The following is a 21813-nucleotide window of genomic DNA, read 5'->3' on the forward strand; positions in this document are numbered from 1 at the left end:
GCTACAATTTAAAAATATTTTTACAACATACAGAGTGTCCCAAATAAGTAAAAAATATTATAGTTATATTTTTTTAAATGACACACCCTGTATATTATTCTATTTTTAGATTCTACGATTGAAAAAAAGGCAAATTTGATTAAAGGTTATCACACTTAAACCTTACCGTTTTTTGAAATATTTTTAATTTTATGAAATTGCAATAAAAATTTTAAGGCTTCATTTCTCCAAGGGTATCAAAGTTTTTAATTCTAAATATTTACTGAAATTTATTTATTGATCAAATATTGTGTTGCAATAATAAACAAAATACTACCTTATACAGAGTGTCTAAAAATTTATATTGAATAATTACTAGCTTTAAACGGCAATAACTTGTTTAATCTATATGGAACATCCTGTATATTTTACAAGGCAGATGTACAATTTAATTGTCTATCAAATTGTATTACACCATTATTTACCTATCCCTTCAAGTTTTCGTAGAAAATGCATTTTTTATAATTTAGACCTCATTTATCACTATACCAATGGAATATTGACATTTTAGATAATTTTTAAGGATGTAACAAATTTTCAAAGAGTACCAGATACTAATATTGTCGATATAGTTCGCTTATTTCATTAAAAAAAAAACTGTTTAAATATTTTTTTGTTAAAGAGGACGAATTAATATCATCGCAGTATTCAAACAACATTAATTGACTGTTTACGTTGATTAATAATAATTGCTCCAAATACTAAAAAACTGGATTTTGTATATGTATTAGACAGTGTATTTATAGTAAAAAGTAACACAATTTTAAATTTTATTTTATTTTTTGACAAATGCTTATTTATAAAAACAGATGATATGTTCATCTTCATAACTTATTATTATATTGATTTCTGTGTCAAATCCACATTTATTTAGAATAATTTATTAATTAAAACAATTAAATATGTAATTAACTAATTTTTGTGTGGAAATAATGGTGGTAATAAGGTAATAATTGGTATACTTTTTTAGAAAGATTTAAATAGTTTTCGTTTTGTAAACAAATGGACTTGCAATATTATTATTTTTTCCACCCGTACATTTTGTACATATACAGGGTGGTCCGAATTGAATTCCGGAAACTTCGGCAGCATATTCTACAAACTAAAATAAGTAAAAAAGTTCGTATACATGTATGTCCTAAAATGCTTAGTTTCGGAGATACAGGGTGTAGAAATTTCATTTTTATTTCGATTTTTTCCAAATAATTTAAGAAGTAACTTCAATATTTGGATGAAAATTAGTATCTGGCAGTTATTGGACATGAGAAATTTGATTTTCATGTCAATATGACTCCTACTTGTAGAGGGCGCCACCTACATATGCTTTAACTGGTTTGAAGAGTAATAACTTTTCATCCATACCTGTATAAAGCTATTGAGTAAAAAAATATACATTGACAACTTTTTCTACATAAAAAAGGTCTCTTGGTAAAAATCGCTACGAGTAATGGTTCTCGAGATATTTGAAATTGAAATTATCAATACCTGTCATCATTGACAAATTAAACATGTTGACCAAATAGTTATTAGACTGAAATCTTAAATTTGAAATCTTTTAGTGCCAAAAGTTCAATTTTTTCATCGCAGAAAAATTTATGATTAATTTAAAAAAATAAACATTTATTATTTCAGTCAAATAACTCTATTCAACGTGAGCTTATTTTTTGTCAATAATGACATGTATTGACTATTTCCATTTTAAATATCTTGAGAACGGTTGCTCGTAGCGATTTTTACCAAGAGACGTTTTTACGTAAAAAGCCATGGAAATGTATATTTTTTTAGTCAGTAGTTTTATACAGGTACTGTCGAAAAGCTATTACTCTTCAAAACAGTCAAAACGCATGTAGGTGGCGCCTCCTACAAATAGAAGTCATTTTGACATCAAAATCAAATTTCTCGTATTACGAAACTCCCAGACACCAATTTTCATCCAGATATTGACGTTACTCCAGAAATTATTTAGAAAAAATCGAAATAAAAATGAAACTTCTACACCCTGTATCTCCAAAACTAAGCATTTTAAGACATACATTTATACGAACTTTTTTACTTATTTTTATCTGCAGAATATGCTGCCGAAGTTTCCGGAATACAGTTCGGACCATCCTGTATATGTTGCTTTAAAAAATCTAAAATGTCAATATTCCATGGGTATAGTGATAAAATAAATTATAAGAGAATGCATTTTCTACGAAAACTTGAAGAGATAGGTAAAACATGGTATAATACGATTTGATATACAATTAAATTGTGCATCTGATTCACGTAAAATATACGGGATGTCTCATTTAAATAAAACAAGTTATTGCCTTTTAAAGCTAGTAATGGCAACACAATATCTGATCAATAAATAATCTTCGGTAAATATTTAGTATTAAAAACTTTGATAACCGTGGAGAAATGAAGCCTTAAAATTTTTACTACAATTTTACAAAATTGAAAATATTTCAAAAGCGGTAAGGTTTAAGTGTGATAAACCTTAATCAAATTTACCTTTATTTCAATCGTAGAATCTAAAAATAGAATAATATACAGGATGTTCCATTTAAAAAATACAACTACTATAATATTTTTGACTTTTTAGGACTCGGAATTAGGACACTCTGTATCTTGTAAAAATATTTTTAAATTGTAGCTCTAATAATCCTTTAACGAACCCAAAACTTACAATTTGTAAAAATCTAATCGTTTAGTTACAATACTCCGTGACGTATGTGGTGAACAACCCTGTATATTATGAAAAGAATAATCCAATTAATAACGTTTTTAATCCAATTTCATAGGCTTTGGTAGGGTGCGTAGAACCAGCTGCGTAGGTTCTACGCATTTATATACAAAAAATAACATTTTTATTCTTTAGATATCTCTTTCGGTGGCGAAAATTTGACTTTTTTAAGAAATGAACCCTAGAGACATTACACAGGCCGACATGATTTTTGTAACACGAGTCAGTTGCAGAATTTCTTCATAAAAATATGCTTCTAATAACAGAAAAAATACTCCTGAAGCTCCTACACGTACCACTTTTCAGTTGCCTAATTACGCCTCTTTTTTGCAGGTAGTCAATTTTATAGATGTCAGGTATTAAGTCTAGGTAGATTCGTTTACATACAGGTAAATTTTATGATGGGATGATTGAAAGGGACGCATTTTGTGCACTATAATATATTGTGAAAAACATAAGAGAGTTCAGTTTTCAGTTGATTTTCGACGTGAGTTGTTCTATGCGTGTAGATAAATAGTACGAAAATGTCAAGTCAAACGCGCCGCAGTTGTAAAGTGTCTCCTGGTCGATTTTGTTACATTTGTGGAGAATTTATGGTGCAATCACAAGCCAGACCATTTTCTGAAAATGTGAAGAAAGCCTACTTCAAGTATTTTGGAGTTTTGGTTGGAGATCAAGACAAGCAGTGGGCTCCTCATGTGTGCTGCGTTACTTGTAGCGTGTCGCTTGTGCAGTGGATGAAAGGGAAGAGGAAAAAATGCCATTTGCGGTTCCAATGGTATGGCGAGAACCAACTAACCATTTTGACGATTGCTATTTTTGCCTGACGAAAACTGAAGGTTTTTCCAAAAACAAAAGCACAAGATCGAGTATCCCAATTTGCCGTCTGCCATACGACCTGTTCTTCATGGTGCAGATCTCCCAGTGCCGATCGCGCCCTTAGACTGGCAAGGTATTGTTTTGGAAGATAAGGAAGATATTGAATCAAACAGCTCTGGAGACCAGTGTACTGATCCTACCTTTACCCCAGAGGGCGGTTCCGACAAGCCACATTTGATTGTTCAAAGCGAGTTGAATGACTTAGTGCGTGACTTGGGGTTATCAAAGCAGCAGTCAGAACTTCTTGGATCCCGGCTTAAGGAATGGAATCTGTTAGCCAATGAAACAAAAAATCACCACTTTTAGAAAAAGAAATGCTCCGTTCTCTGCATTCTACAGTATGGAGGATTCGTTGTGTGCATGTACTGATATCGATGGCTTAATGCAGGAACTTTCTATAGAACATTCTCCCTGTGAGTGGCGCTTATTCATAGATTCGTCGAAATATAGCCTAAAAGCTGTGTTATTGCATAACGGAAATTTAAAACCCTCTATACCAGTTCCATTCAGTGACAATGAAGGAAACTTATGAAAATATGCGCATGCTTTTAGATAGAATCAACTACAACAGGTATAAATGGCAGATATGTGGGGACTTGAAAGTTATAGGAATTTTAGTGGGACTTCAGGGAGGATTTACAAAATATTGCTGTTTTCTTTGTTTGTGGGACAGTCGTGCAGTAAATCATCATTATGTACAGAAAATTTGGCCAGAAAGAAGTGAATTTCAACCGGGTTCCCAAAATGTCAAGTATATCCCTCTTGTAGACCCCAAAGACGTCCTCCTGCCTCCTCTTCATATCAAACTTGGCCTCATGAAAAACTTCGTGAAAGCTATGAATAAAGAAGGTGATGGATTTAAATACCTAAGGCAAGTCTTTCCCCAGTTGAGTGATGCCAAATTGAAAGAGGGTATTTTTATTGGACCACAAATCAGGAAATTGTTGGACGACACAAATTTCACAGACACGCTTACCAGGCAGGAACTCAGAGCATGGACCTCATTTGTTAGTGTAGTGAGGGGATTTTGGGAAACAATAAGGATGCGAACTACGAACAATTGGTTAATGAGCTTTTAGATGCTTATAAATCGCTTGGTGCCCGAATGTCTTTAAAAATTCACTTTCTCCATTCTCATTTGTCATTTTTCCCTGAAAATATGGGTGCTGTCAGTGATGAGCAAGGTGAGAGATTCCATCAAGACATAAGGACAATGGAAATTCGTTATCAAGGACGATGGGATCCAGCCATGATGGGTGATTACTGTTGGTTTTTGAAGAGAGAAGACGCGGTCCCTCATAAAAGGAAAAGTAAAAGTTTTGTTTATGTTTTGATCTCGTTTCGATTGTTTTTTTGTACTTTTTTAGGTATAAGTAATGTTTGAGGAGTGTAAACTATAAAATATAATCGGTATATAGGCTTAAGAAGTTCTTAAATCATGTTTTGAATAGCTATCTTAATATATTGAATATTGTAATATTGAATGATGTTTTATTAATGTAACAAAAAAACCTTACGTGTTACGACTTTTTTTTTGCCACTTTCGTGATTAGATAGGTTCATTCTACCACAATATCCTATTGAGCTTTGTGTTACATCGAAAAATTTTTTTTTTGTCGGCCTGTGTTATTTGCAATTGCACTGTATACTTACGATACTACCATTCCGGGCAACATAAAGATAAAAAATGGTTCATCATTTTTTCCATATAAGTATTGTTCTCGAAAGGGCAATTTAGCTAATCTCCTATCCCTTCCGCATTCTATATATAGATCCTCTTGAAATTTTAAAAATTGATCGATGAGTTTATATTTTACACTACCCCCAGTTTCCCTGTTGGATAGATCCAAGTAAACTACAATTGTGCTCTTATTTATTACAGAGTCAGAGATTTCCGCATTTATCTGAAACAAATGTTTTCAATACAGATAATATTCATAGAATTTTTTTGAAAATCTGGATTTTTACATCTGTCATTTTTTATTTTCAGTGTCACAGTTTTGCGGTTTCATATTCAAAGTAATAGCATCTTTGTTATTTTAAATGGAACACCCCGCATTTATAACATTTTTGGAATCTAATTTTTCTATTATACTATCCTATACTCTATACTTATCTTTAATAGCTTTCGAGATAAAAAATGAAATATGTGCAAAATTGACACGAAACATGAAGGGTAAGGGGAAATAAGCAGATAAGTCCTCTTCAAACTGAGAAAAGCACGATTTAATGTTCAAAGCGGAAATTGGCAGCAGGCCTGGAAATAGTAACAGAGATTTGTTAGAACTAGGTAAGGTATTTAAAAATAGGTAATAAAAGTATTTTTTAACAGATAAAATACCATAATATTTAAGTATTGTTTGGTATTGTAAAGGTGTAGGTGGCGCCATCTGTCAGAGAAGCGAGAACAGAGATATGGAAGTGGGAGAATGAGCTTCGACGAGTGCGCATCCAAATTTTTGTCGACGGCAAGATGGCAGACATCTTCCAGGTCTCGCTGTCACTTCCCCTCTTTAATTGACATCTGTTTGTTTTGTTTTGTTTTTCGTTTGTGTTGTTATCTAGTTAAAATTTATTATTATCTCAATTATTCTAAACACTAATTCAAAAAGGTTGTATATTCATAGTCATTCTAAGAAAGCTAATACGCCGGGAATAATGATTAGTTTTCATGTGTAAGTTTATACAACATAATCGTGTTTACAGATGATTCAAAACTGTTTATTTTTAGTTTTCCTAAAGGCGATTTGTAAAAATCGTGATTGTAATTGGGAATGGTCAAAAATAAGTGTATGATGTGGCCATTTAAAGAGGATGTTTTTATTACGTGTGGAGGAAGAAGATACTTGGAATCAGTGTTCGTGCTTCTGTAAAACAGTGCACTCTTATAGTGTCCATGAAAGCACAAGTTCAAGTGTACCAGAAATATATCAAATAAGATTGGTCCTTACTTGACAAGAAGATTATTTGGAGGAAAAGAAAACATAAGATAGGGTATTTTAATCGAACAGCGAAAATTTAACACTTTTATTGTAAAGTTTGTTGTAGGTAGTTGTAGTTTTGTGCTAAATATTTCTAACATTAGCAGCAGCCGTGTTCAGAGTGTCAAGAGGAGGAGAATTCAGTTAATTAGATTTATGCACAGTTACAGGTATGAAGGCTTTTTCAAACATAGTATCGAGTTCTATAGTCAACATTTTTAGTATTCCTACAACTGTAAAAACAAAGAAACATTGGACTGAAAAAATGGCAAGATTTATATAGGAAGAAAGGGTATTATGCCAATAAGAAAATTAAGTCTGTAGGCAGAAGTTTCTTATTTAAAACTGTTATGGGGCATATATTAATTTGTATCTGTGCCACAAATCACTGAGAAAAATCATATAATATTCATAATTGTTAACGAGATGATATTTAAAGAGTGTTAAAAATGAGATTATTAGTCATGAAGCTTACAATGTTACTTTGTTTCAATATTACACTTTTATTCTTGTAAAATCTATGATGAAGCTCAAAAGCATTTTGCTGGGGGATTGTCAATCCCACGTTTTTAAATAGATAAAATACAGGCCAAAGTTGACAATATTACAGTTGAGAAGAAACTATTTTATCTTAAAAAAAAATTCTTAAAATTCTGAGATCATATAATCTAATTTTCTTAATAATAAATTAGGTATATGTATGTTGTACATACAGAATTTTGGTATGGACAAATAAGGATCAACAAGCTTCTTTTGTGCAAAAAATAAATTATTTTTTGTAGTATTAAGACAAACGATAATATGTTTTACAAACTTACCGGTAACAGTTTTTTATAATAAAAAATATTTAGGAATAATTTGGGTTGTTTATCAATATATTAATGACTTGAATTTTGACAAATTGAATTTGTATCAAAATAATTTTACGAAATATAAAATTGAAGTTGTATTACAAGACTGAGTTTTTTTTGTCGACAAAAACCACGATAAATACTAATAATAATACCCATAATAAAATCAATGATGTTTATGTATTATGAAAATATTTGTTAGAGGACATGTTATGTAACAGTTTTTGTAACACAATTTGAAGGGACGAATAAAAAAAATAAAACAAAAACATATTTTTTCTCGGTTTATATTAAAAATACAAAGTAAGTAACCATCAAAAATAATTATGAACCAAATGTTTTTTATGAATATACAACTTGAACAAAAAGTTGTTTAGAACAATTTTTACCAAATTTGCAAAAATTTTAAATTGAAACCCGTAATTCTGTACAAGTAAACATGAAATAATTGTAAATACTTATTTAATGGCATTCGAGTGTTTAACGACGAAAAGGTCATCTGTCCGTAGCGTCTTTTGTCAGAATATTCGTATATTTAGTGTATTATATACCAATATTGTACGCAGTTTTGAAACTGATAATTAAATAAATCATATTAATGTTAACTAACCATAATAAATGATAGAATTTCACTAAATTTAAATTGCCCCCCGTATGGTTGAAAACAGCAAATTGGTATTTGATTACTTATAGATTACCACCTATATACAAAATGACACGAAGACCTGGAATATGGCGCCCAACTTGATTAGACCTTCTGCGCATGTTGAAGCTCATTCTCTATCCCTTCTATTTCTCTGAGCGAGAATCTAAACCGCAACGTGCATTGCTGGTTGAGGGCTATCTGAGAACATTGTTGAGGCGCCATCTTCTAACCAAGTAGAAAAGTAAGCGAATCAGGCGCCAGAATTTGCTAGTAGGAGGCAAAATGTACCGATAATTTTAGAAGGTTTCAGAAAAAGCCGGAATAGTATATAAAGGTCCGCGATCGGCAGTTGAGCCAGTTTGAAATTTGAAAATACACCGTTTTAAATTGTGAATCGTCACAATTTGGCGAAGGATTTTATAAATAATTAACTGTGTGTTGTAATCAGTATAAATTGTGTGGTATATAGTGAGAAAATAAACTCGTTAAGTATTTAATCGTGATTTTAAATTAGTGGACCCACGGAATCCGTAACAATTGGTGTCTGAAGATGGAGTTATCGAAGAATCATCGAGTCCATGGTCATCTCCTGTTGATTTGGTGACGAAGAAAGATGGTAGTACACAATTCTGCGTGGACTACAGGAAGCTCAATGACGTTATAGCTACCCACTGCCACGTATAGACGACACGTTAACCACACTGGCAGGTTTGTGCTGGTTCTCCACTCTCGACTTAAAGAGTGGATACTGGCAAGTTCGCAGTAGTATAACTTCAAATGTGAGGCCCCCCGATTTTTTGGGGCCCTTATATTAAAATAAAAAAAACACTAAAAAACATAATATAGCTTTATGTAGGTATATCAAGTCATTTAAAATATAAAAACAAAAAATAGACTTATTCCACATAAGAAAAAATAATAATAAAGGAACATAAAAAATAAAACATTACAAAATAAATCAACATAAAAAACTTAGGTACTAAAAGAAAACTAAATAATAAAAATAAATAAACATAAATAGACTTTTTCTAATAAAAATATGATTCAAATTAAAATAAATTAATAGGAACAAATAAAATGTAAAAAAGGATCAAATAAAAATAAGGATTGAAAATAAGGTAAAAAGTTTAAACAAAATTTTTTCTCCTTGCTTTAAAATTGGCAAAGGCGTTAATCAAGTTCGGCGCTGGCGACGGTAACAGGTGGAGTTAAAAGTAAAACTATTACCGCAATAACTTCCGTAAAACTGGAACTCAGATCTGAATTTTTAACTATAATTAACTCTAACAAATCTCTAATATTATCTAATTTAGGAAATTCAGATTGAAAGGTTTTCTTAAGTCAAATTTAATAATGCATGATTAAATTAACTTGGCTAAAAAATATGTGTTTTAAAAAACACATAAAATTAAAACATACTACATTATTAAGGTGTACGCGCACTGAATCGGTACCAGTCCGGCGAAGGCGGTACTCGACGGTGACCTATGTAGATAGGTAGAGGTAGGAATCTGGCCTCTACAGGCCGAAATGTTTTAGTGGACGCCGGCGCCGTCTATATGTACGATGGTCGCAGCATAAAATAATTAACTAGAAAGAAGTGTCAACTCTGTGTTAAATCGTGGAAACACGATACGCCACCGAAAGCCTTCGTTGTCGTCTGGAGAACTAATTCACAAGAATAGATATCAACCAGAAGCCTAACTTAGAGTTTGCGCGGGAAACATCGCCTAACCTAAAAATAGCGGTAGAACTTGTCAACGCACTGGCGTTCGCAGTTCACTTATGTTTTGCGTTTTGCTGAGAGCAGTAGCTGTTCGTCATTCGTAAATATTGAATATTGTAGTTTGTGTTGTTTTATAACTGAACGGAGCGAATAGTCTGGAATAGTTATTAAATATTTGTTGTGCTAGGTACATTATTTATAATAACTTCAAAGAGTACTGGTTCAGTTTGTGCCTCAAGAATGTGCAAAAGCCGGAATTATGTTTCGCCAGGACTCAAAATGTTTTACGATACGTTTGTGGATATTTAATAAAAAAATGTTTGAGTATACATTCATGAGATATATGTACCAAATATGCAAAGGCACACAGTGAGTTAGATGATACATCGTTGTTTTGCCATTTACGTGCCTATGAAAATAATAAAGAGTGAAAATAATAATTTAGATATTTTTGGAAATCTTCAGATGTCACATGACAATTTTGTATCTTTTGTTTCTTCATTAGAACTTGTTTTTAGTAAATATTATGAAGAATATGGGACAAGACATTTTATTAAAGAAATATATATAATATGCAAACAAATTAATTTCAAACATCCATGTACTAGTTTTCCCCTAAAATATGTAACTAAATTATATCTGCTTATGAAATTGTATTATACATTAAAAAAGATAAACCTTAATTTTAAAACAGCCAATAAAAACAAACTAATTATATGGAAGCATGAATAAATACCTAAGTATTTTGGCTAGCGATTCTGTTAACATATTTTCTGTCTAGTGACTCATCAATCGTATACAAATAGCATAGGCTAGAAAGGAGCTAGGAAATTTCTTGCTACGGAGCTTACAGAATCCCACCGCTGATGTTAGCTTGTTTATTTATTTCGTTTGAAACTTAAATGAACACCTACCCTATCTTTAGAGGATGTTTTAAAACGGGCCAATTGAAGGTAAGTATCTCAAGTGTCCTTATAAAAAACCCAAAGTTTTAAATTTCAAGCAAATCTCTTCTTATATTAAAAAATCCGCCATATTGGATCCGCTAATTTGATTTTTTTTCTTCAAAAATATTATAAAAGTGTCACCGGAACTCAATACGTGTGCAACATTTCGGAAAAATTGGGATAATAGAAGTGATCAATAAAGCTGCTGCCAGATTTGCAACAAACAAAGGTATGGTAAAGTTAAATAAAATCGTTTAAAAATATAAACTATTTTTATACCGCGATATCTCTAATGGTTTACTAATGCAGTGTTTTTTATCGCTGGCAATAAGTTTTACATTAAAAATATTACTCCATAAAATATGTTGGGACATTTGTACTAAACCAATATTACAGCATCTTAAACAAATTAGCCTTTACTTTTAACTTTAACAAACTCACCTATTAAAGTTTTAAGCAGTAGTTTTATTAACTGCCGAATGATATTAATTAATTCTATACTTTTAAATTTGCAATAAAAAAATAAAGACGACTCTGTATACATTCAACGGAAATGTATTAAATACGTCTCTGTGTTCTACCGCTATTAAATGGCGGCCCAATTCGTGAAACGTCACGGATTTCAGCTCCAGTTAGGTTTCTGGTTGATATCTATTCTGTGACTAATTTTCCAATTGACAGGTTGACATGATAAGAACATGATGGCTTAATTTTCATTTCCGTTTCCGGTTATTCAATGGCGGGCCCTCTTTCAGTTCAAATGTATTTTGTATTTTTTCTTTTCATAAATAAAACCAAAAAATAATTTATTCACATATATTTATTTGAAATATGGAACAACGTGACTAAATAAACATAAAAATATAGAGGATTGTATTGTTTCAATACCAATTAGTTAATTATATGTACTTTTAACGTAAATTAGTTAAGGTATAAGCATGACTTACAGTAATTTGTAAATAAACACACGTATTCGCAGACTTCAAGGACAGAAAACGGACACAGGGACATGAAAACGGGAGCCTTATACAAAAACCTGAAAACAGAAAAACAAATTTTTTTATACTAAAATTAACAATCTAAAAATATCAATAGGTATAAAATATAAATATACTGTTTAAAAAAGCGTCCATTATTCCCAAAGAGACCTGGCTTATAAATCAAAAAGAAGCAAAAAGAGACTTTTAGTCGGATAACATAATCAGATTATCAGTCCGATTTATTGCATTATTGACAATAAATCGCACATATTGGAGATAAATGATGTTGGCTATAGTTAAAAATGATCTTACCTTGCTGTAAATTGTTTCCATTTTCAAAAAAATCGCCGATCAAAGAGATTATAACACCATTTTCTTGCATCTAAAAAATGTAAAAACAGTGTTTATTTACTACCTATTTTTCATATACATGGGACATACCTACTACTGCAGAAACGTCATTTTCTCCAGGATTCTTCATGTAATATATATTTTATATACTTTATTACCTTTATATTTATAACTTTCAGCCGAAATATTAAATTGTACTTCCAAAACGAAACTAAACGGAATGAATTAAAATGGCGTCGAATATTTTCGAATTTGTTCTAGAACAAATCTGAAGTTGTCTCTGAAACTGAAATCTGTCAATTCTAAACTGTGAAGTTAGACAATAGTTAGACAAAAACAATGCTGTCCTTGTCTAGGCGGCCATACTTGTCGTGAGGAGAATGACAAGAATGACACAAATGACTGTTTCCAATTTTCCTATTTCACTGTCACCCCCCTGGGTCGCAGTCGCTTTTGCTGGTCGGTCCGATCCGATGCAGTGCGCGCGGAGCCTTAGGGTAACAATGTAGCTTAAAAATTAAATCAAGTCCAAAATATTTTTCATTTTTTGGGGCCTACGCTACACGGTACTGGGTAAGTTGATCTGAACGAGGACGATAAAGAAAAGACGGTTTTTTCTACAGGAAGCGGCCTATACCAATTCAAGGTCATGCCGTTTGGATTATGCAATGCTCCAGCCACTTTCGACCGTCTCATGAAAGTAGTGTTAAGAAGATTAACTTGGAAAACGTGCCTGGTTTACCTTGACGATTGGTTATGGGAAGAACTTTTGAGGGGCATTTGCAAAATTTAGAAGAAGTCTTCAGCCGCATACGGAATGCTCACCTGTACTTGAATCCGAAGAAGTGTAGCTTATTCCATCAACAAGTGGAATACTTGGGCCATGTAGTCTCAGCAGACGGAATTTACACCGACCAGAAGAAAATCGCTGCAATCAAGGATTGGTCTAAACCTCGCGACAAGCATGAATTTAGAAGTTTTCTGGGTTTATGCACATATTACAGAAGATCTGTCAAGGGATTTGCCAATATAGCTGCACCCTTACATAGGCTTACAGGTGATGAAGTCGGCTACGAATGGAACACCGATTGTGATGTAGCCCTTGGAAGACTTAAGGCGGTTCAAGTCCTATTCTAGCCTACCCGCAACAACAAGGGAGATATATCCTGGACACAGATGCCAGCAACATCGGAATAGCTGCAGTGCTATCACAAGTCAAAGATGGCGAAGAACGAGTGATAGAATATTACAGTCGAGTTCTATCCAAACCAGAAAGGAATTACTCCATAAATATCAGGATCATTTCCATAAATATCTGTATGGCCAAGAATTTTTAATTAGGACAGATCATATGGCTCTCAAGTGGCATATGGAGATGAAACAACCTGAAGGTCAAAAAGCACGATGGCTGGAGAAGCTCCAGCAGTATCACTTTACCATCCAACATCGTGCTGAAAAAATGCATGGCAACGCAGACGGTTTATCGAGAAGACCCTGTCAAACCGATTGTCAGCATTGCTGCTACTTTTTCTATTCAGCTTACCCTTTTTTCATAATATCTTGAAAAATTTTGTCTGATATGCATTGTACCAATAATTTCTCCATGTTGTACATCTGTGATAGCAGCGTTTATTGAGTTGTAATAAACCTAAAAATATATTGAAGATTGATTGACTATAGTCAGATTATAGTTTTCATCATTAGGTAATGATGTATTATAACGGTAACATAATGATGTTACCTTATTTATCAATGGAATCTCCAAATATTCTAAGAATCTGCAACTTAGTATACCAACGTAGCAATCCAATGAATCTAAATTTGATATTACTGTAGAATTGATATTAGAATATTCACAGTATTGTCCAGGTAATTCATCATTTACTATTCCAAATTTTAAATCTCTAATCTCACCACCTATTCCATATTTGAAAAACACTGTTTGTGTACTCGGCAAAATCATAAAGAGTAGAACACTTCTAAAATGCAAATAATAATTATATTATAAAATCCTTAAGTGTCTGACTCACTGATTAATCACGATCCTGCTCAAACTACTCAACGTAAGAAGCTCAATTTTGGCATACAGGTTAATTCTAGGGTGTAGAGGTTCGATAAGAAGGGATTTTTCGAAATTCCAGTTCCAAGAGGGTGAAACCACCCCTCAAATATTACAATATTTTTTATTTAAAAAACGGTCAAGTTTCCGAAAAAACGCTTAAACACGTATATTTTATTTTGTTTTTTACATATTTTAAGATTTTTTAAAAATGTATACAGGGTATTTCGAAAAATCTGTTCATTGATTAATCTCGATCCTGCTTAAGCGCTTGACGTAAAAAGCTGATTTTTGGAAAACGGATTGACTTTAGGGTGTAGAGGTTCGATAAGAAGGGATTTCTTGAAACTCGAATTCTAAGGAGGTGAAACCACCCCTCAAATATTAGAATATTTTTTATTTAAAAACCGGTGAGTTTTTCGGAAAAACTCTTAAACACGTATATTTTTATTTTATTTTATTGTTTTACATATTTTAAGATTTTTTAAAAATGTATACAGGGTGTTTCATAAAATATGACCATCGAGTAATTACGATTCTGCTTAAACTGCTTGACGTTTAAAACTGATTTTTGGTAAACGGATTGACTGTGGGGTGTAGAGGTTCGATAAGGAGAGGTTTCTCGAATCTCAAATTCCAAGAGGGTGAAAACGCCCCTCAAATATTACAATATTTATTATTTAAAAAACGGTTAGTCTTTCGGGAAAACGCTTGGACACGCATAATTTATTTTGTTTTTTTACATATTTTGATTTTTTTTTTAAAAATCATACGGGTTGTTCCAAAAAGTTGGGTAATTGATAAACCACGATTCTTCTTAAACTGCTGGACGTAAAAAGCTTATTTTTGGCAAATGGATTTTTCGAAAGACAAATTCCAACGAGATGAAACTACCCCTCAAATATTACCAAGTTATAAAATAATATCGCCATATTGTTTTTTCTCATGCTAAGATAAATATGAGAAAATTTTATCCAGTTTGTATGTTAATGGAAATCCTTGCTTTGCTTTATCATCGCCATTACAAATGATTAATTCGATGCGAACGAAGTCGCGGGTACGCGCTAGTGTGGTTATAAGGCGCTCTTTTTTGTTGGCCTTGTCTACTATTTTCCAAGGACAAAAAATGTGTGGAATACTACCGGGTACAATGATTTATGATGAGCATTGAAAGTTCATTACTAGAGAGTATGCGTTCTTCTCCTTTATTTGAAAAAAGTGCATTTAGTTTTTTTTTAAATTGGTTTGATTATTTTTTTAACCTGTTACATTTTCTGTATATTTTATTTTTGTAACTTCAAAATTAAATACTTTAATAAAAAAAAGAAAAAACTTTATTGTGTTGGTAAAATGTTAACTACAGTTACTTATTACATCCTCTTGTATTGACGCGTATACCCATATCTTTCCAACACATTGTCTCTTATGGGAATATTCTTTATTACACATTTTTTGGGTAAATTTGCTACACTTAGACATAAAATATTATTTTAAGTCTATTGTACATTGTACATCATACATGTGTTATAAACTTTACATTTACCTTGTAGATTGTGAAAATTATTATATTCGCATTTTTTGTTGATTTTTATTATAAACAGATTAATTATATTTTAATAAATTATCAATTTACCCCAGCAGATCAAATATAAATAGCAAAGGCAGAGAAAAGGTACAAAAATATAAAAGGCATTAGTAAAAATGAATATTAAAATACTTACAACCAGCTTCTATAAAATTGTTTAAAGTTTTTATCCATTAAGGCACGTAATCTCCTTATATTAAAACGGTTCCTCGTTCTCTCATTAGATGATTCTAGCTGCAATTATATTTAAATATACGTATAATTACATATCGTCAGTGAAACGTGATAACCTGCTAACTCCATTTTTTACGTTAATAAGTTTTTTTATACCATTAGAAAGAGAAAAAAATACTCTATAAGTAGGGAAAGCAAATACATTTTTTCCCATTAAAGAAAATTTGCTATTTTAAATCAATAATATCTGCTAACTCCCAGTGATCTGAAATAGCTACCGAAATGCTGCAATCTCCGTAATTTCCGTTACGATCACGCTAAAGCAAACACACGGATTCTTACTCGTATGTTTCTTTAATACAGTACGTCGATCCAGGGTCGCACTAGGCCAAAGGGGCCCGTGTGGCAATGTAAGGAGGGGCCCGTGTGGATTTTTTGCGTATTTTTTCGGCTTACATTTTGGTCAATTTTTTCCTATTATATACAGGGTGAGTCATAAATAAGTGCAAATCTTTTTAGGGGTAGTATATTTCGACCCAAGAAACACGATTATGAGGTTTTCTGCGCGAATTTTTTTTTTTTTTAAATTTGGAATTTTTTAAAAAAAAAATTTGGAAATTTTTTTAATGTTTAGTTTAAAAACATACTTTGTTTGTAATACGACATCATAGGTAGTAGATTAAATTTACAAGTAAGAAAATTCTCAAACTTATACCAAAAAATTGGAAATTTTAAAAGTGAAATAACTCGGTTGTTTTGGATTTATTTAAAAAAAACGGTAAAGAGAAAATATTATGTTTCTTTTATCGATATTTACCAGCCCTGAAAATATTTGCACTTATTTAAGACTCATCCTGTATAGAAATCAGAGAACTACCCTAATGCAGGTAAACCAATGCAATGCAAATGCCATAATGCAATGCAAAAGTAAATATTGTTAAGAATAAATAATGAACTATAAAGAGGGCCCGCGAAGGCTGGTGCCGCCCTAATAGTTATATCCTTGTTATATATATAATATGGCCAGTCCGACCCTGCGTCGATCCGTTCTGTAAATACGGGGTATCCGTAAAGGGTAAGGGGAAAAACGAAATTCTCTATATACGAGCAATTCATCAGCGTGTTATAAATTGCTTAAATAACATTAGTTACTTGTACAAGAATTTCCATAATACCTAATAAGTTTAATTTTTTTTCAACTTTTTTCCACGTAAATGATACATACCTAATCTTTATAAAAATTAAAAAAATAAGGAGAAAAGTAATAAAAATTTAATAAAATGACGCTGTTTTCATCCTATAATGACCGCACTGTTTTCCAAGCTCGGTCTACTACCGTTGTAAAAAAAATTAGGATAAGCATGGAAGGATTCTACCATATCTTCTAAGACTTATAAGTTTAATTTTTAAATTATTTTCATATTCATTAAGTCCAAAATGCTGTTACTTCAGTTCTTTAAAAATGCATTTAAAATTTATTCGTTTTTGGACTTTGTATATTTTGCTTCTAGACCGACGATATTATAAATATATGGTTATGAATATCATATTTTTTAAATTTAATTGATTATTTCTAAAGCTGTTTGGGTAATATTCAATTCCATTTTCAAAATTTCAAACAATAAAGGTTGCTATCTCCAAAAGTATATTTTTATTTCTTATTTCTGCAAGACGAATATCTGCTATCTCCCTATTGTGGCTGAAAAAAATGATGTAACACGAAATATTGAGTTTTATTGTTCCCCAGCAAATAAAATCCTTATTTTTTTTTCATATTAACCAATGAAAATACTTCCTACATGTGCACATATTTTTTTGTACCGTTTTTTTGCTCTCCTGTAAAATTAGGAATAATGGAGTTAGCAGTTTATCACATTTCACCGACGATATTATTTAATATAAAACCATAACATAGATTTACACAAAAAATATTACAAACAAATTCATGAATACAGATCTACAACAAGTCAGTTTTAAAAAGACTTCTAAAAGTTTTAAAAAGTCATTTCTAAAATCAAAATTATTTATGTCTTAAGTCAAATTCATCATAAAGTTCAAATGATTTAAGTCTTTGACTTTTATTATTTCAAGATAATACCATAATAGATAAGAAAAGGTTGCAGCAGTGGCGGCTCGTCAGGGTAGGCAAGATAGGCGGCGCCTACCCTAAAATTTTGATTTAGCAAACATAAAATGTTATTGACCAACATAAATTACTGAATAAATTGCAGGTATTAATAATAGATATGATAATTTCGATTATAAACTAATTTAAGGAGAATAATCCTGGAAATATATTTCCAGAGGTTTTCAAATTGTTGGTTTTGATTGTTACTACACCATTTACAAGTACTTGGGTTGAAAGACATTTTTCATGTTTGAAATGCATTAAAATTTATAGTAGAGATTCCATGAAAAATAAGCGTTTATCGCCACTTTCCTTACTTTCAGTCTAAAAAGATCTTTTCACAGCTCTTCAACAATCTGATGATTTTACTGATATAATATTGTTACGGATTCCGTGGGTCCACTATTTAAACTCACTTGACAATATTAAATAACTTTTCTTTATCAAGAGACCGACTCATCAATTTAATATATAAAGTATAATTATTCTTTTTCTCAATACTACCAATTTTTTAAGTTTACATAAATAAATAAAATAAAATTCTATGATGTACTCCATAGTAAGTCCATAGTAATAGATAAACAAACATATATACTTACATTATGTCAATCATTATGTCATTACGTTGAATGCTGTCACTTTTGCTTTAGTTTTGTCCTAAATATTCTTGAGCTATGTTTTTAACCCAGAGATAACATATATATTTACGAACTGGGTTAGGGTACTATGAAAATTTAGGAGGGGGGAGGGGCAGATAGACGCAACTAAAATTTTGTCGCCTACCCAGTCACAGGAATCACGAGCCGCCACTGAGTTGCATCGGAATAGGCTGAGAGCTACCTCAAAAACCTAATTTTTTACAAATCTCTTTACAAAACTCTACAAATTTGAAGACTGACTAACATTAAAATTAGTATAATAAAAATAAGCTATACTAAAAATTTAGAAGCTAATGTAATTTTACCTGAACCGGTTGATTAATATTACTTTCCAAGTTTTCCACCTTAGTTATAGGAAAATCTGATAATTCGATTTTTTCCATACTGTCACTTTCTGTTAACTGGTGTAAAGTACGTTCATCTTGTTCACGTGATAACATTAAGTACGCTTCTTCCAAAGTGTTTGTTTGGTATTTATGCATTAAAGCCGATGGAGAATTCTCAGCTAACAGTTTTCCATTACGTACAAGTCCAACCTAATAATTATACATACAATGTTATAACAAAGTTGTTGTGTTAGGTTTATTCCGAAACAGTGTCCAAAAAAATTGTGTACGCATTTAAAGCTCCCTCTGTAATTTGTGAAAAGAAGAATGGAGTAACAATCTCAATTAGAACATCTGGTATAGAGCTTTTAGGAAATATAGTGCCACACTGTAGACTGTAGATACATGATCTGAACATGACTTTAGAGTTCGGATACACAGAGTATTTTTAGCGAATTACTTTTGAAATATTTAAGATAACCGCTTCATTTATCGTTATTTTTGGTTTAAACAGAGATTTTTCCGAAAATATAGAACAAACTTAAAATAATTTAAATAATATTTATTATAATGCTTATATATACCGGGTGCGTCTCGAAAGTGGCTCGCCCCTATAACTTTTCTATTTTTTTAGATAATAAAAAGGAGATTTGGTATGTTAGTATGTGACATAAATTAGGATTGATTGACGTATTCAGTTGTTTTTGGTCACTTCCTGTTTCAAAGGAAATGACTACAACTTTCGATTTTTAAATGACATTTTTTACTTTATTCGATAGAAAATGATACTCTAAATAGAATGACATATCATATGTCAACTTTTGACATTTTCGCTTAAAAAAATCGTATTTTAAATTTCAATCTAGAGTGCCATAAATGTGTTAAAAACACTAATTTTTAATCATGCAAGGAGCCTTGGAAAAATATATTTGATCGTCTAACGTTTTACGTGTCTTGTCCTGGCCGGTTAATATATGCTCAAATAGTATTTTTAATCATATCTCAGTTTTTTCAACTGGAACAAGGGTGGCATATTGGGAAAAAGCATTGTTCTACGAATAATTTGGTACCACATACTTAGGATTTCGAGTCAAATTGTCGTTATGGACCGCATGTTACAATTTCAAACAAACCACATGCGAAAATATCAAAAGATGACATATGATATGCCATTCTATTCGGAGTGTCATTTTTTATCGAATAAAGTAAAAAAATACCGAGGGTATGCCATTTAAAAATCAAAAGTTGTCATAATTTCAGGTAAAACACAAAGTGAGCAAAAACAAATGATTACGTCAATCAATCCTAATTTATGTCATATAGCAACATACCAAATCTCGTTTTTTTTTTCTGAAAAGATAAAAAAAAGTTATAGAGGTGAGCCACTTTTGACACGCACCCGGCATATTATGATTGATTGACGTATTCAAATGTTTTTGGTCACTTCCTGTTTCACCGGAAATGACTATAACTATTGATTTTTTAAATTGCACCTTCGGTAACTTGTGACACATCGTATTTTTAATCTCGTTTTTTATCTGAAAAAAATAAAAAAGTTATAGGGGTGAGCCACTTTTGAAACACGCCCGGTATATATTATTATGTGTCATATAAATATGATGTAGTTCGTATACTCTGAAAGTAATAAATCTTACCTTGTTAACTCTACTACATTCCTCAATATAATGGGTTGTTATTATAATTGACGCGTTTTTCATTTCCACTAATTCTCTAAGATAACTCCAAATTCTAAAAAATTCACATCATTGAAAAAACTAACAATATATCTATATACAAAATATAAATATATCTATATAATATATCTAATATATAATATATCTATATTCAAATATCTTAATTTTTATGTTTATATGTTTAAATAAATACATTTTCTCAGATTTTAATCGGGAAAATTTAATAGACGATAGAACTTGCAAAAATAAAATAAAAAGTTCATATCAACTTGTAAGATTTAAAGCTTCCTTTTCGAGATACAGGGTACCATTAGAATACCAATTATAATATTAATTACCAATTAGAATTTAACTATTTTTTGCAAGAAATAAGCAAGATAGACAAAAAAGTCAGGAGACAAAAAAATAATATTTTTAATTACTAAATCCAAAAATAATATTAAACTTCTAAAAAACCAGTGGCGTGCCTACTTTTTCCTTTAAAATAATTTAACAGTGATGCCCCACCGCCGCCCCTGGCCATTAAACTTAAATCTAATTACATCAAATTACGTCCCATAGTAAGTATTATAAACGGATCAAGTTAAAACAAAATCGATTAAATAGTTTTTCAAATATCTTATTTTTTTTTTCTTTTTTAAGTAACTTTAACACCCTGTATCTCGAAAAGGAAGCTTTAAATCTTACAAGTTGATATGAACTTTTTCTATTTCTAAGTTCTATCGTCTATTAAATTTTCCCGATTAAAATCTGAGACACCTTGTATACAGTATTTTTTTAAATATGTTGCTAGGCGTTCAAAAAAATCTATAAGTTAATATGCGCAAGTACGATATTTCAAAACCATCTTGTTTTGTTTCAGAAAAATCTACGTACTCAGACTTTATTATAGAAATTATTAAACTAAAAATAATAATAAGAACAATTAAAATTTAGAATTCAATTAGATTATGGATCGGTGCTATATTGTCACATCCTTCCACAAGCTATCGAATGATTAAAAAAACGGCGTCCAGTTGGTTTGGAAATAACAATCGATGCCATTCTCTATACAGTAGAA

The 21813-nt window shown here is 31.3% G+C and overlaps 1 protein-coding gene across 3 annotated transcripts in view; it reads right to left on the reverse strand.

Annotated features, from left to right (window-relative positions):
• LOC115884089 (ABC transporter G family member 23-like) overlaps nucleotides 1-21813 on the reverse strand; it is a 45861-nt gene that overhangs the window by 13400 nt on the left and 10648 nt on the right. For all 3 annotated transcript variants that reach the window (XM_030902577.1, XM_030902584.1, XM_030902588.1), the window contains 6 exons: nucleotides 20715-20808; nucleotides 19039-19269; nucleotides 15909-16006; nucleotides 13870-14107; nucleotides 13672-13776; nucleotides 5300-5550 (listed from right to left, as the gene is read on the reverse strand). In XM_030902577.1, coding sequence (XP_030758437.1) covers nucleotides 5300-5550; nucleotides 13672-13776; nucleotides 13870-14107; nucleotides 15909-16006; nucleotides 19039-19269; nucleotides 20715-20808 — 1017 coding nt within the window. The remainder of the gene's footprint in view (nucleotides 1-5299; nucleotides 5551-13671; nucleotides 13777-13869; nucleotides 14108-15908; nucleotides 16007-19038; nucleotides 19270-20714; nucleotides 20809-21813) is intronic.

This window comes from Sitophilus oryzae, unplaced genomic scaffold, assembly GCF_002938485.1.
Source record: "Sitophilus oryzae breed Bouriz unplaced genomic scaffold, Soryzae_2.0 scaffold_111_pilon_pilon, whole genome shotgun sequence".
Classification (NCBI taxonomy): Eukaryota; Metazoa; Arthropoda; class Insecta; order Coleoptera; family Curculionidae; genus Sitophilus; species Sitophilus oryzae.